The sequence below is a fragment of the Abramis brama genome, assembly GCF_963993115.1.
Source record: "Abramis brama genome assembly, chromosome: 1".
Taxonomy (NCBI): domain Eukaryota; kingdom Metazoa; phylum Chordata; class Actinopteri; order Cypriniformes; family Leuciscidae; genus Abramis; species Abramis brama.
Genome location: NC_139963.1, coordinates 62,468,612 through 62,485,083, shown reverse-complemented (window position 1 = coordinate 62,485,083; position 16,472 = coordinate 62,468,612). Strand labels below are relative to the sequence as shown.

The 16,472-nt window shown below is 46.6% G+C and overlaps 1 protein-coding gene across 2 annotated transcripts in view; it reads right to left on the bottom strand.

The window, feature by feature from the left end:
* Nucleotides 1–1,355: 1,355 nt before the first annotated feature.
* The window catches only part of LOC311077845 (uncharacterized protein), a 372,280-nt gene continuing 357,163 nt past the window's right edge, over nt 1,356–16,472 (bottom strand). For both annotated transcript variants that reach the window (XM_084106487.1, XM_084106488.1), the window contains exons 9-15: nt 7,427–7,750; nt 6,992–7,336; nt 5,261–5,347; nt 2,117–2,164; nt 1,891–1,971; nt 1,718–1,779; nt 1,356–1,632 (exon numbers count right to left, since the gene is read on the bottom strand). In XM_084106487.1, coding sequence (XP_083962613.1) covers nt 1,724–1,779; nt 1,891–1,971; nt 2,117–2,164; nt 5,261–5,347; nt 6,992–7,336; nt 7,427–7,750 — 941 coding nt within the window. In that variant the 3' untranslated portion in view covers nt 1,356–1,632; nt 1,718–1,723. The remainder of the gene's footprint in view (nt 1,633–1,717; nt 1,780–1,890; nt 1,972–2,116; nt 2,165–5,260; nt 5,348–6,991; nt 7,337–7,426; nt 7,751–16,472) is intronic.

Sequence of the window (16,472 nt, the reverse complement as noted above, 5' to 3'; positions counted from 1 at the left end):
TACATTGTTCGGTTCCGGCTGAAGTAGAGCCCGTGCAGCAGGGCAACTGGGTGACCGTGAGGCGCTGTAGTCGCAAGTACGATGTCAGGCACTGTAATTTGCTCTGGCCCCCTTCCTGTTCGCAGGAGTGATGAGACACTTAGTAGATTGTCCTCACTCAACGGCTGGCTGTCTAAGTGGTGTCCTCAAAATAATATAGAATTCATTGACAATTGGAAAAGTTTTTGGGGCAGACCTGTTGACCTATTGAAAGAGATGCTTCCAGAGGTCATAGATCCTCTTCTTAATATCATTAAGGGTGTATTCACACCTGTCTTGTTTGGTTCGATTGAATTGAACTCAAGTTCGTTTCACCCCTTGGTGCGGATCTTTTGGGCAGGTGTGAATACAGCAATCGCACTCGGGTCTGGATCCAAAAAAACTCTGTGACGGTTAACTTAAGATGTGAACATGACCCGACCCAATTGCAGAAAGCACTACACCTTTTTTGACAGGGTCAGATTTTTACTATGTAATTTGGGCTGATGAATTGCCAGTACATCAGGGGTGCAACGGATCGCACTTGATGCGTGATTCGTACAGACCAGCTGACCCACAGTTCAGCACGCATTCGTGGATTAACTGCTGAATTTAACCATCATAGAGTGAAAGTTTACAATTTGGACATGTTTTGTCTTGCCAATTTACATACTCAAACAATTTTAAACGCAGAAGAAGAGGCAAAGATCGGGACTTGCACCTGAAGCGCGAGCATGCAGAGAGAGAGTGAGAAAGGCAGGTTTCAGATAGCGCTCGAACAACGAAATTGATTCCTCTTTTGCGTTTCCTAAAGCTGATTTATCTAATGGCTTGGACCATTATTCCTTGTATATCATTATAACACAAGACAAAGTGGACAGAGCATGAAACAAAAAACGGATTGTGAAAGTTAACAAACCAGGCACTATGAAAAACAAATGATTCTGATTTGACACAGACTGTGTTTTTGCAAACAGCTGTTAAACATGAAGAATGCCTATTTTCCACATTCCCGACTGGAGGACTCGGGATGACAGACAAAGACTTTGCTGTGAACAGTGTATCTAGCAGGTCAAGATGACACTAGTTTCAGTCTTCTAGTGTCCGACTGTTGAAGATATATGCATTTCAGGAGTAGCATTTCAGTAACAAACCAATTTTCTCAGAACTGCAGAGACTTAAGCCACTTTCAAGAAACGACTGAAACGCTTCTTTTACATCAACATCAACACTCGACCCATTAATACTCACACTTACTATTCTATATTACAATACATTACGAGCTCATGAGGGGGAATCAGCATATTTGTAACAAACATCTCAGGAAAGGAGACACATTAAACACAATTGCAGAGGTTTTATTAAGAAAAATTAGCATTAATCATTCAAAATGAAAATAAAAAGATGCTAAAAACAGGAATGAACAGACAAGATACAAGAATCACCAAATCAGCTCCATCACACAGAACAGAGAGAGATTATACAGTCTGAGTCTGTCCATTACTGTATTTAATATTATATTTAAAGCAGTTTACATATGAAGCACAAGAAAACATAAATCTAAACTTGGTGTCACTATTTCTTCATTGTGATCAGAGTTTTTCCTCTGTTTTCTGAGAAGAAGAAAATAAAACAATGAACAATCCTCTGTAAGTTTTTGCTAATGTAAATATTGCTGTAGATTTGCTCTAAACTCATCAGTATTTTATTCTAATATTGTCGGCATCTCTATTTCCTCTGGGTGCTTCGAGTCCTTCCTCCCTGCAAAATAAAAGCATTGACTGACCTCTCGTATGTGTTTTTATCATGATTGCAGATTGTTCCAGATCAGATGAGTGTGAATCATCAGATTGTGTGCGGCTCAAAACTCACCAGCTCTTCTTGCACAGATGATCTGAAGAAGAATCACAGTAGGAGCAGCAAACACTGCGATCTCAACAATAATCACAATCACTGCAGGAAACATGAGAGGAAGAAGAGAAACTGTACATGACTGAAGTCAAGGGTATTCAACTATCAACAGTTATTGATGAAGCTTTTACAGACTGACTGATAGTTTAATGTTATAAAGCTGTCAGTATAAATGAACGTGTCGTACCTCTGTATAATGATCCAGCAGTCACACTGACTTCAGTTTCTCCTGGATCTGTGGATCACGTCTGTTAGTTCAGTTCAACACATAATGCCACATATACACAACATCATCATCACATAATACTCGAGCTTCACACAGGATTTTCATTTTAGCGGGGCTCAGCTCCCAATGAGTGTATGTAGCATGCGCGCTCATAATAGAAACGGCGCCGCTGATGTTGGTCTCGGGTCGGGTCGGGTTCGGTCTGAAAAATTGCAGCCGTTGTTGGGCTGGGGCCGGGTAGGGCTTGAGTTTTTGGCTCTAGACTGAAGCGATCAAGAATTAGTGTACAGTTAATCACATATTTTAGCAGTGGCGTGGCGTGGGGAAAATTTCTGAGGAAGCCAATTAAGACACAACCTCTAAGTGTGTTTTAAGGGGTGGGGGCAGAAAATCATACGTTACCATTTATATGTTGCTATTTGGATGAACTATTAGAGCGCCCAGCATCATCTTACCAGGACTTACGCTTGTTACAATCCAACACTTTGAGCACGGACGCTCTCTCTCTCTCTCTCTCTCTCTCTCTCTCTCTCTCTCTCTCACACACACACACACACACACACACACACACACAGTCAGTCCTCTTAAACATCTTTCATGGTGTTTTTTATTAAAACATTCGCAGATAGGAAACGCCAACGGTAAGCAACAAGAAGATAACCTTTTTCATTTAATACACCCTTAAATCGGTGTGACGCTCATGTAAGGACAATAGCGGTTATTCACAAACAATCACAACAATAAACAACAAAGTGCACTCACATGCTGCTTAATCAAAGCACGCAAGAAACAGTAAGAAGAACTATAATCACATTAAAAAAATAACACATCGCTAAATGGGCAGTTCAGACCAGACGCGCTCTCTCTCTCCTGCTCTCTCTCACACACTGCTGCTGTAGAGGCAGTTTAGTAAAAGATTTTTTTATCAAATACTCCAAATCTCCACCCTCCATAATTACAATTAATAATTTTAGCTAACTAGCTAAACAAGATGTCAACACAAATCCACAAATCTTCCGCTATTTCATTCATTGACGATGATAACGTGATGTGATTGGCCTGATGCCAACAAGTTCATGGCTTCCCTTGACACTGTCCTGACCAATCACAGGGGAGCAGTGTCGTGACAATAGCGTCACCTGATTGGTTAATCATTCTTTTTTTTTTCTATCAAGGGATGCCAACTCAGCCTGGCCTCCTCACAGACACAGTGTGCAGTACCATGTTTTCAACGCTCATTCACCATGTCACTTTTATAGGGGCGCTGTTTTACACATCATAAAACGCTCAGTAATGAATGAAGAGAGACGATGAGGAGATGACAGAAGGATTACGTAAACTGTGAAAACAAAAGTGTTTATTAAATGACGATTATATACTGAAAAAGCGAGGAAGCCTGGCTTCCCTTGGCCTCCGCAAGAAAACGCCACTGTATTTTAGGGGGCTAGGCAGAAGTTTGCCCATACAGAAATGTAATATATTCACATTTATGTGGTACACTGATAAATATATTTAAATATATTTTGAAAATATATTCATAAGCTTAAATTGTTCTTTGTGTAAATATGTACATATGTGAAAATATGTTTGTGCCTTATATCATGTCAAGTTTTTAATCAGTGTGTTTTGCAATATTTGTTTCTACTTTTTGTAACCGGGTGTAATGGAGGAAATACACACCTGAAGCAAACTAATCGGGGTTTTATTCTGGCTGCTGTTTTAAATAAGTAGGCCAACAGCGGTCGATGGGAGCGCAATTAGACAGATAAAAGTCTAATAAAAAAACTTGACTTGTTTGAAGAGATTTCACTTTTTTTTTTTCTTTTTTTATTTCACTAGTTAAAAAAATAAAATAAAATAAAACAAAATACTTAGCAATTGTGGAAAACAATTTACAGTAAATTTGGAGATGCAGTTGAATAAAATGTCACAAAACGTTTAGACCGTGGATAAATGCCAAATCCACAAATATACAAGTCATACAGAATGAAATGTGTAAATCACACTGAAATACAGTGGAATGCACCGCAATATGTCAGATTTAAATCTATTAGCCTACTCCATAACAAACCCATTTTTAATACAAAATAGAAACAATGTATATTTATACTACTTGGCCACATTTTGTTTCTACACCATGTTTAGTCTATTGCAGGGGTCGGCAACCTTTTTGTCATAAAGTGCCATTTTTAAGTTTCCGGGTTCATCACTGTGCCACAACACACACATAGCCTATATATATATATATACACACTCATATAAATACACAAACATTTTACATTTTCATAATGGCTTACACAGAAAATACAGAAATTTAAATATTTCTCCAGAAATTTGTTTTAGATTTAGATAGACAATTTAATAGTATTATAACTCCTAAGTAGAGATGCACCGATTACAATTTTCTAGGCCGATTCTGATTTCCGATTTTTCATTGAGTTTGACCTGCCGATACCGATTTTTATTTTCTATATATATATTTTTTTTATTAAATACCATATCCTTTTACCCAAACTGAATAATAAAAACAAGTTTAAATGGGTAGATTTTATATAAATATTTTTGAGTCTTAATTTTCTTTTATAACATAACCTAATGCAGTTCTCGTTAAAACACACTAGACATTTTGGGCACTTTTATTTGGAATCATATTTATTTTGTCCATCAAAAGTGTGCTTTCACTTTAGCCCCTTTCACACAGCGCTTTGAACCCGGGAAATTGCCGGCAAATTGCCAGAGTGCCTTCTGTGTGAACGCAAACACGACCCGGGATCGATGCCGGATTGGGGACCTTGTAGCATTGCCGTGTTCAGTCCCGGAACGCGCGCTGTGTGAACAAAACTTTCTGGGAGAATCGAGTGAAAGAACCGGAGTGTTATATGAACACACTACTCTCACTGTTTATACTAAACATGTCCTAGAATATGCATAAGTACGCTAATTGGGACACACCATAAAAGTCCATGAAATGAAACTAAAACAACAACTCAATGTGAGAATCATACTGTAGAATATGACAGTCATATTTTGATGAGTTAACACTGAAGATAACTCTAGCATTATGCACTGAAAAGCACTGATGTGAGAAAGACAGTGATGATGTACCTTTAGAAACGTGTGTGTGTATAGTTGAGGGATCCTGAGAGTGTGTGATGTGGACTGGATTCACTGCTGTCGTTGAATCAGCTTGAGCTGTGAAGACGAATGTTAGTTCAGATCATTAATACTGTACAATATGACCATCATATTTTAACTTTGATCATCACATTACATAAAAAGTTAATATTTTTGCTGTCAAGTTTCAATTCCTTTATTATTTCCAGCATCACGTTTTGGACTGTTACTTCACTGCAGTTCATTAGTTTGAAGCAATGCTTTGAGTTACTCTTCTGTGAGAGTCAAAGAAGCTTTTGTTCCCTCAGTTTGTTCTGGTTCAGTGATACTGATAGACCTTAGTGTTACTGACATTATGAGGCTCTTCTAACACTGTTTTCTAGGGATGTCCCGATCCGATCACGTGATCGGAAATCGGGCCCGATCACGTGTTTTCAGACTCGATCGGAATCGGACGTTACCTCCCGATCAGGACTCGGATATATATGTATATATATTCTCATTATTTTTTAACACATCTATAGTTATGCGGTGGCACAGAGTTACGCCGGTTTCACACTGCACGCGTTAGCAGAGCGTAAGCAGTGCAGGAGCAGTGCGTATGGTGAGCAGGAGCAGGACACGCGCGTTTTTCTTTCACACTGGCAGCGTTTGTCACGCGCGGCTGAACCGTGGGTTGTGTACAGACAGAGTCTTGGATAAGTTGGCATTGCTTTTTTTCGTTTTCAAATACATTTAAGAGAAAAGACTTGTCAAGAAGCTTATTTTATTAATAATTTCATTTATATAACTTTTGGTTCATCTTTGTTTTTATTGTTATGGCAACAAGTTTGTTTTTGGACATTTGTTTTCTTTTTAAATTGCTGTTGGTCATTTGATTGACTGTTTAAAACACAATAGATATCATCAATGCACTTTTTGGATAAAACTGCGGTGTATTTTGGCCATGATCAATGTATTGTCACTTTAATTCAGCAAAAGCGGCGCAGCAAAAATAGACTCGGCGCCGAAACGATCGCGGCACTGCTCTGGGGTGCGTTTCCCGAAAGCATCGTTGGCCAACTATGGTCGCAAGTTCATCGCAATGTCCATTGAACTCTATTAGTAACGAGGGAACTTGCGACCATAGTTGGCTAACGATGCTTTCGGGAAACGCACCCCTGCTCTGCTACGCACTGCCGCGCCACCTCTGCGTGCGGTGTGAATGCTCTAATCTGTTAACATGGTCGGCGAAAAAAATACACGCTGCACGCTCTGCTAACAGTGCAGTGTGAAACCGGCGTAAGAGTTAGGAGTGCAGTTCCTAAAAGCACATTACTGTCTTTGCAAACACTGTGGCACTTTTATTTTTTATTTGTTTACATGCCTGCCGGGTATTTTAAGTTGAGGTGCTATTTGTTTATATAGGCTATTAGACTTTTTTTATATTTACTGTTGCACTAAAGTCCAAAAGTGAAGAATTTATTTATTACTTGATTGTTCAAGCTACCTCACGGAAGTGCTCTGTTTGTTAACAGAGTTGTTGAATGTTAAAATAAGGTGAATTAAATAAAAAATAAGGAACATCCTGGATCTGTTTTTTCGCTCTTCTTTATTCTTTTTTTATGTATTATAGAAGTATCGGATCGGGACTCGGTATCGGCAGATACTCAAAATCAAATGACTCGGACTCGGACTCAAGGGCAAAAAAACCTGATCGGGACATCCCTACTGTTTTCTCACCTGAATACTTGACAGTGTATCTGACTGAGGTCTTGAGTTGATTTCTGTGAGTAAGCTGACATCTCCACTCTCTGTTGTCATCTTCATTCAGGAGTGTTGTAGACAGAGTGATGATGATACAGTGATATTGATCTGATGATGATAATATCTGATATCTGGAGTCTGTCTTCAGATCAACACCAGCCTGATTCACCCACAACAGCTCAACTCCCTCAGAACGAACCCAATTATCACAGGAGTATATATATAAATACAACTGACAGGAGAGAGTCACAGAGCGGCCTGGACTGATCTCAGTCTGTGAGGATGAAGATGATGATGATGATGATGATGGAGACACTGAAACTGATCACAAGACACAAATCACAGACTCTTCAATCATCATCTGAGTTTAAAGGGAGAATTTTTAAATTGACCACATAATCATAAACTCACCATGAAGAACATGCAGAAAAACATAAGCATCAGGTCTTTGTTTCTGTCCGTTCACATATTGTTGGCAGATGTATAATCCATAATCTTCTCCTGTGACGTTCTTGATGTTCAGAGAGCAGTCAGACTCCAGACTCAGTCTCTCATGTCTCTCTGTGTCTTTATTCTTTATCCCTAAAGTAATCAGTTCAACTGCTGCTGGATGACTGAAGCTGTTAGAGTAGAACCATGTAGTTGATTTGCAGTCAGAAAGAGCATTATTACAGGGCAGACGAGCATTTTCACCAGAACTGATGAACTCATGATCATGATCCACTCCACTGATACCTGAAACACAGTATATCTCAGTGATCATTATGATATATGTTAATAAATTAAAACAGTTAGTTCCAATCCTTGATTCTGATTGGTCAATAGCTGTGCACGACCCGGGATCGATGCCGGATTGGGGACCTTGTAGCATTGCCGTGTTCAGTCCCGGAACGCGCGCTGTGTGAACAAAAGCCGTAATAATGCCGTGTCTTAATGATGACGCTGAAGCGCGGGATCGTTCGCCAGCTGCAAGTTTATGATTGAATCAGAGAAAAAAATGCACAAGCGTGGTTTCTTGAGAGAGAGAGGCAAAGTTTGTCATAAGCAAACTTAAGACGCTGCTGAGACATTTTAAGTTACATCGATGTCACGTGTCTTTACGGGATTTGTGCGGCTTGTGTGTGAACGCACTCTCTGATTCAGGAAAATCACTGGCAGTGTGAATGAACCAAAATCAAACGAACCCGGGTCAATTCTCGGGTCACTTTATCCGTGTATTTTCCGGCATCTCTGTGTGAAAGGGGCTTTAAATTGAGCGTGAGCAGCGCAGACAAAATAGACTCGGCGGCGAAACCCCCGCTTCACAGCTGCTCCTGCTCCCAGTGTGAATGCACTCATAGATTAACATGCACGCCGTACCACGTTTCCTACATGTGCGTTCCGTGTGCACGTGTGATGCTGATGATGCGTGATGATAATCATGGGGAGCCCGAGTGTATTTGACCGGCATAAAACTAGACTACTTTATCTGAATGAAATACATACACTTCTCTCGCATTTGCTTGTGTGCCAGCGATTAACCCGCCTTAGGTTGCCAACCCCTGGTCTATTGTATTATGGCCTATACTGCTTTCAAATTCTCATTTCATTTATATTATTTGCGATTAACCCACACTGAACATGCGGGTAGCATTTAAACAGGAGCGGAGGGAGTTACCATGGGAACGGGGCGGAAACTCAACTGACAAGCTGCAAAAACTCTGCCTCACTGTTGTTTTCATGGCTTTCAGGCACGTTTATTCCCTAAAGTTACACAAATAATACACACAACTGTTCCTGACACTTCTGCATGATCTGGCCCACATGCAGCGAGGAATGACGGCACTTGGGCGGACCGCTCCTGTTTGCCAGATCTGGGCCACAAGCAGGCCATAGCAATGCCACATGTCAGCCAAGAGCAAAGAAATAAACCAGAACTGGACCTTATCTGAGCCACAAAACCAGGGTATATTAAATATGGAGTCACCTCAGCCTTAATAAGCCTGTTATCAAGCAGAATCACTGAAGGAAAGAAGAGAACAGAAAAAGAGACGAGCAGAAACACAAGAACTACAACTGACTTCAGCCACAGCCTTGGATGAAATCCACTGAAGAGTAAAGAAGACATTAAACCTGTGAAGATCTCAGCAGAGGAGGATTAAACAACTCCACAAACAGCATTACCAGCTTCACTTATTACTATTTTGCAAACAGGAGCGGATCTGGCAAACAGGAGCGGATCTGGCAAACAGGAGCCATCCATACGTTCACAATGTTGCTATCTGGGTTATAGCCTAACGGCTAAGATGCTAGTCATCTGGGAGATGACGTGATAGTTTGTCCCAAAGCTTGTCTACTCTTCTGCTAAACACTCAAAAGTATCTATTTTTTCCTCAGAAAAAGAGTACATACTTTTAGGGCGTAGTATAAGTAGGTGAATTGAGCATTAGAGTAAAAAATAGGTGAAGTCGGCCATTTTCTCTTCAGTTTCATCTGAGCTGTTGAGGTGAATGGCAGGACAAACTTTCTCCAGTCAGACAGAAACAAAATGTTGGCAGAGATAACTATTTTTCTTTAAGGTCAAAAATATAGTTTTTTAAAAAGGTTATTAAATCGTCTCGGTTACTGATGTAACCCTCGTTCCCTGAAGGAGGGAACGGGAGACGTAACGTCGACGTGACGACGTAATTGGGATCACTTCAGGGAGCCCTATCAACTTCGAGTGTCTACAGAACGAGCCAATGAAAGTTGGCGTGCGTGAATCGCGTCACGCGCCCCCGCCCCGCCGCGCGGGTATAAACAGGAAGCGGGCGCACGCACACATTGTTTTTCGCTGAGGAGCCGAGATTTGTGGCGGCCATGCAGCGATGGTCAGCAACGGTGGCGACGGGACGTTACGTCTCCCGTTCCCTCCTTCAGGGAACGAGGGTTACATCAGTAACCGAGACGTTCCCTTTCAGTCGCTCACGTTCGACGTAACGTCGACGTGACGACGTAATTGGGATCCCATGGAAAACGCCACGGTTGCTGCCCCATCCAGCGCCCTACGCAAGACTCTCAGACCCCCAACTGTTGGGGCGGAAGACCTGCGTAGAGGGAGTTCAACTGCTGTTCCATTATACCCCACACAGCGGAACTCTTGGATAACACTGGGAAAGCGTACCTTTCCAGGGGAAAGAACGCTGCGGAGCCACATCCTGCCCGAAGGGAGGTGACATGTGGAGAATACACATATGGACTGGCCGACGGGGCAGTGCGACATATGGAATGTCACTGGGGTGGCTCCAACCGAAGGGGGAGACACACCGGACAGTGACGGCAGAGCAGATTCTGCCGAGGGAAGACACGGGCTCACCGCAGGGAGCTGGTCGTGGAAGAATACACATATGGGATCGCCGCAGGGATCGCACATATGGAACCCAGCCTAGCACAAGTTACACAAGCATACGAACACTAGGCCTGGCGTCGGACGCTCCGCAACGGAGGAACTCACAGGGTTCGCCAATGGGGAACTCGACTGGAGTAAAAAGCGCACGTATCCGTTCCTAGGAAGGGAGTGGCGCAGCAAGCCGACAGTAGAGCGGGAACTTCGGTGTTACCGGCTAGTAGAAGCGAGCACACAGGAAGAAACCGGCTCAACACGTAAGCTATAAAACCTAGCGAACGTGTTAGGTGTCGCCCAGTTCACAGCTCTACAGATGTCTGTCAGCGAGGCGCCGTGTGCCAGCGCCCAGGAAGAAGCGGCACTCCTAGTGGAGTGGGCTTTCAACCCAGGGGGGCAGGGCACGCCTTGGGCTTCGTAAGCCAAGGCGATGGCATCCACTATCCAGTGGGCCATCCTCTGCTTGGAGACAGCCTTCCCTTTCTGCTGGCCTCCGTAACAGACGAAGAGCTGATCTGAGGTCCTGAGGCTTTGCGTTCTGTCCACGTACAGACGCAGAGCGCGAACGGGACAGAGAAAAGCCAGGGCTGGGTCTGCCTCCTCCGAAGGCAGCGCTTGCAGGTTCACTACCTGGTCCCGGAAGGGAGTGGTAGGAACCTTGGGCACGTATCCGGGCCGGGGTCTCAGGATGACGTGAGAGTTATCCGGGCCGAATTCTAGGCACGATTCGTCGACCGAAAATGCATGCAGGTCCCCTACCCTCTTGATAGAGGCCAATGCAACCAGGAGTACTGTCTTACAGGACAGAATTTTTAACTCAGCTGATTGCAGAGGCTCAAAGGGTGGTCTCTGAAGTGCCGAAAGGACCAGAGACAAATCCCAAGAGGGTATAGAGAGTGGGCGAGGAGGATTCAGTCTCCTCGCTCCCCTCAGGAACCTGACGATCAGGTCATGCCTTCCCAAAGACTTACCATCAACAGCATCGTGATGTGCAGCAATAGCGGCAACATACACTTTAAGGGTGGAGGGAGACAGCCTTCGCTCCAGCCCTTCTTGCAGGAAGGAAAGCACGGCTCTGATCGAGCAAGATCGGGGGTTCTCCTCGTGAGAGGAGCACCAGTCAACGAACAGGTTCCACTTCAACGCATAGAGGCGCCTCGTAGAGGGGGCTCTAGCGGAAGTGATGGTGTCAACTACCGCAGGGGGTAGGTCACCTAGAACCTCCGCGTCCCGTCCAGGGACCAGACATGGAGTTTCCAGAGGTCTGGACGCGGGTGCCATAAGGTGCCCCGTCTCTGAGAGAGCAGGTCTTCTCTCAGAGGAATGGGCCAGGGAGGGGCTGTCACGAGGAGCACTAGTTCCGGGAACCAGGTCCGGTTGGGCCAATACGGCGCAACTAACAAGACCTGCTCCTCGTCCTCCCTGACTTTGCACAAGGTCTGTGCAAGAAGGCTCACTGGGGGAAACGCATACTTGCGTAGGCCCCGGGGCCAGCTGTGTGCCAGAGCATCCGTGCCGAGGGTCCCCTCGGTCAGAGAATAGAACAACTGGCAATGAGACGTGTCCGGGGCGGCAAACAGATCTACCTGTGCGGTCCCGAAGCGCCTGAAAATCAGCTGGACCACCTGGGGATGGAGTCGCCATTCTCCCGGTAGCACCTGCTGCCGTGAGAGCTCGTCGGCTGCACGGTTGAGCAGGCCCGGAATGTAAACGGCACGAAGCGACCTCAGACGCTTCTGACTCCAGAGGAGGAGATGGCGGGCGAGTTGTGACATGCGGCGGGAACGTAGACCACCTTGGCGGTTGATGTACGCAACGGTCGCAGTGCTGTCCGTACGGACCAGTACGTGCTTGCCTAGAAGCAGCGTTTTGAAACGGCTCAGTGCAAGACGTACTGCTAACAACTCGAGGCAGTTGATGTGCCAATGCAGTTGAGGCCCCGTCCACAGACCTGAAGCTGCATGCCCGTTGTACGTGGCCCCCCAGCCGGTGGTAGAGGCATCCGTGGAGACCACAGAGTGCCTGGACACTTGTTCCAGGGGAACACCTGCCCGCAGGAACGAAGGGTCCGACCACAAGCTGAGAGTTTGGCGACAGTGCGGAGTCACTTGGACCCGGCACGAGCCGCTCTGCCACGCCCATCTCGGGACTCGATCGTGGAGCCAGTGTTGGAGCGGCCTCATATGAAGCAATCCGAGCGGCGTAACCGTGGCTGCAGATGCCATATGCCCCAGGAGCCTCTGAAACAGTTTCAGTGGTGCCGCTGTTCTGCGTCTGAGCGTGCTCACGCAGTTCAACACTGACTGGACACGGGCCTCGGTGAGGCGCGCTGTCATGCTGATCGAGTCTAACTCCATACCGAGAAAAGAGATCCTCTGCCCGGGGGTGAGTTTGCTCTTTTCCCAGTTGACCCGAAGCCCTAGGTGGCTGAGGTGACTGAGCACCATGTCCCTGTGTTCGCACAACTGCTCTCTCGACTGGGCCAGAATAAGCCAGTCGTCGAGGTAGTTGAGGATGCGAACACCACGCTCGCACATGGGAGCAATGGCCGCCTCCGCGACTTTCGTGAAGACGCGGGGCGACAGGGCCAGCCCGAAGGGTAAGACCTTATACTGATATGCCCGTCCCTCGAACGCAAAGCGGAGAAACGGTCTGTGTCGAGGGAGAATCGAGACATGAAAGTACGCGTCCTTCAGGTCGATCGCTGCAAACCAATCTTGGGGACGGATGCATTTGAAAATGCGTTTCTGCGTAAGCATCTTGAACGGTAGCCTGTGAAGGGACCGGTTCAGGACGTGCAGGTCCAAGATTAGTCGTAACCCACCACCTTTCTTGGGTACAATGAAGTACGGGCTGTAGAAGCCGGTCTTCATATCGGCTGGAGGGACCGGCTCGATCGCGTCCTTCGCCAGTAGGACTGCGATCTCCGCCCTGAGCACGGGGGCATTGTCCGCCAGAACACGGGTGAACAGGATGCCCTTGAAAGCAGGGGGGCGCCGGGCGAACTGAATCGCATAGCCGAGTCTGATGGTACGGATGAGCCAGCGAGACGGGCTAGGAAGCGTTAACCAGGCTCCCAGAGACCGAGCAAGCGGGACCAAGGGCACCACAGACGTACCCGTGGTGGGGCAGCGCGGCGGAATGCAGGGACCCGACTCGGACGGCACAGCGGCCCGAAGTGGGGTCTGAGTGTGTGGTGCAACACATACAGTGCAATGCATAAGTGAATACACCCATGCTAAAGTTGACTAAAAAGAGGAATAAAAAATCATATTTTGGAAATTTAACTTAATGCCTTAATTTAAAAAATTAGGAAAAATCCAACCTTTAAGGACACCAATTTTCTTTGTGAATGAATAATGTATCGTAAATAAATAAATGTTCTTCCTTAAAATACATGGTGCATAAGTGAGTACACCCCATGTTAAATTCCCATAGAGGCAGGCAGATTTTTATTTTTAAGTATTTTTAAAAAAAAAATTTTAGGATACTATGCATCCTGATAAAGTTCCCTTGGCCTTTGGAATTAAAATAGCCCCACATCATCACATAGCCTTCACTATACCTAGAGATTGGCATGGGGTACTTTCCATAAGATCATCTCTCAATGCAAATCAAACTAGCTTTTAGGCTAAATGAAATAAAATCATGCCAATCTCTAGGTATGGTGAAGGCTATGTGATGATGTGGGGCTATTTTAATTCCAAAGGCCAAGGGAACTTTATCAGGATGCATAGTATCCTAAAAAAAATAAAAAAAATACTTAAAAATAAAAATCTGCCTGCCTCTATGGGAATTTAACATAGGGGTGTACTCACTTATGCAGTAAGGAAGGAGGAAGGGGAAGGAGTGGCGCCATCGCCATCTCCTGAAGAGCAACTTGATCCACCTCCGGGCCGCCCGTCTCAGGGTCGTTTGCACCGTCGCTTGCCTCCTGGTTTGGCAGCGGCCTGGACGGGCGGGGTCGGCTTCCTACGGCTTGCTCCGCGCTGAGGCCTGGATGGTTGCTGCTGCTGCTGGGGCTTAGCGGGAGCGGAGGACACCGCAGAAGGCCGACCTCGGCGACGAGTAGACGGAGGGTCTGCGGCGGGCGGACGGGTGGGAGCAGCAGCGGTCCGCCGGGGCAGGATGTGCCGGATGGCCTCCGTCTGCTTCTGTGTGGCCGAGAACTGTTGGGCAAAGCTCTCGACCGCGTCGCCGAACAACCCAACCTGGGAAAGAGGGGCATCCAGGAACCGATATTTATCGGTGTCCCTCATATCCGCCAGGTTGAGGCAAAGGTGGCGCTCCTGGACCACCAAGGTGGACATCGCCTGACCAACTGAACGTGCGGTTTCCTTCGTCGCCCGGAGGGCGAGGTCGGTTGCCACACGGAGCTCCCGGAGGAGCTCTGGGTCAGAACCACCCTCGTTCATGTCCATGAGCGCCTGGGCCTGGTGGACCTGCAAGAGCGCCATGGCATGGAGGGCGGAAGCAGCCTGTCCACAGGCCTTGTAAGCCTTCGCCGTTAGACCGGACGAAAACTTACAGGCCTTGGACGGGAGGCGTGGATTACCCCGCCAAGAGGAAGCGGACGCCGGACACAGCTGCATCGCGACGGCCCGCTCAACTGGGGGGATATCCACATACCCCTTAGCTGCCCCGCCGTCGAGGGTGGCGAGGGGTGAGGAGCCACTAGAACGGCTTCGGGCACTATACGGTGCCTTCCACGTCCTAGAAAGCTCCTCATGCACTTCCGGAAAGAAAGGTACCGGGGCGGCGCACTGAGAACCAGCACGGCCCGCCCCGAGAAACCAATCGTCCAACCGAGAAGGTTCGGGACGTGGTGGAGGATTCCACGCAAGCCCGACCTTCTCGGCGGCCCGGGAAAGCATAGCAGTCCATTCTGGATCTGGCTCGGACAACGCTACACGCCCCGAGGGGGGCAACGCAGCCGAGTCGTCATTTCCAGAGGACAGCTCCCCCTCCGATGCTGCGATCGACATCTGATCGTCAGCTGGAGCCCCAAAGGAAACGGTTGGCCGTTCCGGAGAAGGACCAAGACGTTCACTAAGGAGCCCCAATGGCGACAGCGCTTGTGAGGCGTGAGGGGCCCGCGGAGGATGACTCGACGGGGAAGCCCTCACGGTAATCCTCAGATCACCCTGGTCATGCACTGAAGTAGGTCTATTCTGCGGGGCAGAATAGACACTAGATCGGGGCATAGGCGAGGGGACTGCACCTCCCTTGAGGTAAGCAAGTCTCGATCTAAGCGCTGCGATAGTCATATTCCCGCAATGGGAACATGAACTATCCACAAAAGCTGCCTCAGCGTGTTGAATGCCCAAACACGAGAGGCAACTGCTGTGGCCATCTGCTGGCGCCAGGGAACGACGGCATCCAGAAACGCACAAGCGGAATGACATCTTGAAAAAGACGCAGGGTCATGCTTGTGTTGCTCTTTTAGTAAAAACAAAAAAAGGTTGAAAAAATACTCTCTCAGTGCTGAGGCACCCAGGGGTAGCCGCGGTGTGAATAACACACAAGGAAACGCCCACCGAACCGACACACACACACACAAACACAGAACAATAGTGCTGTGAAAACAGCAGTTTGTGAGCTGCAATACTCGCGGCCACCGCTGATCGCGCCGTCACACCAACACTGTAGGCAGAGAGTAGATCTCTTTGAAGTCTTCAAGGGCTGAATCTCTTTGTAGACAGAAGTCTCACGAAAGCTCGGCTCCGAAGTGAAAGACAATGTGTGCGTGCGCCCGCTTCCTGTTTATACCCGCGCGGCGGGGCGGGGGCGCGTGACGCGATTCACGCACGCCAACTTTCGTTCTGGCTCGTTCTGTAGACACTCGAAGTTGATAGGGCTCCCTGAAGTGATCCCAATTACGTCGTCACGTCGACGTTACGTTGAACGTGAGCGACTGAAAGGGAACAGTTTATTTCATATTGGGGTCATGAGACACCCAGACTTGATGAATAACTGAAGTTTTATATGTTAAACTTGTTGCTGAGCATTACGAGTGTACGGCTTATTTTGTGTTTCTCTCTTTTTTTGTATATTTGTTTTGTTCACTTTTACATGTATGTTTTTTGATAATTGTGT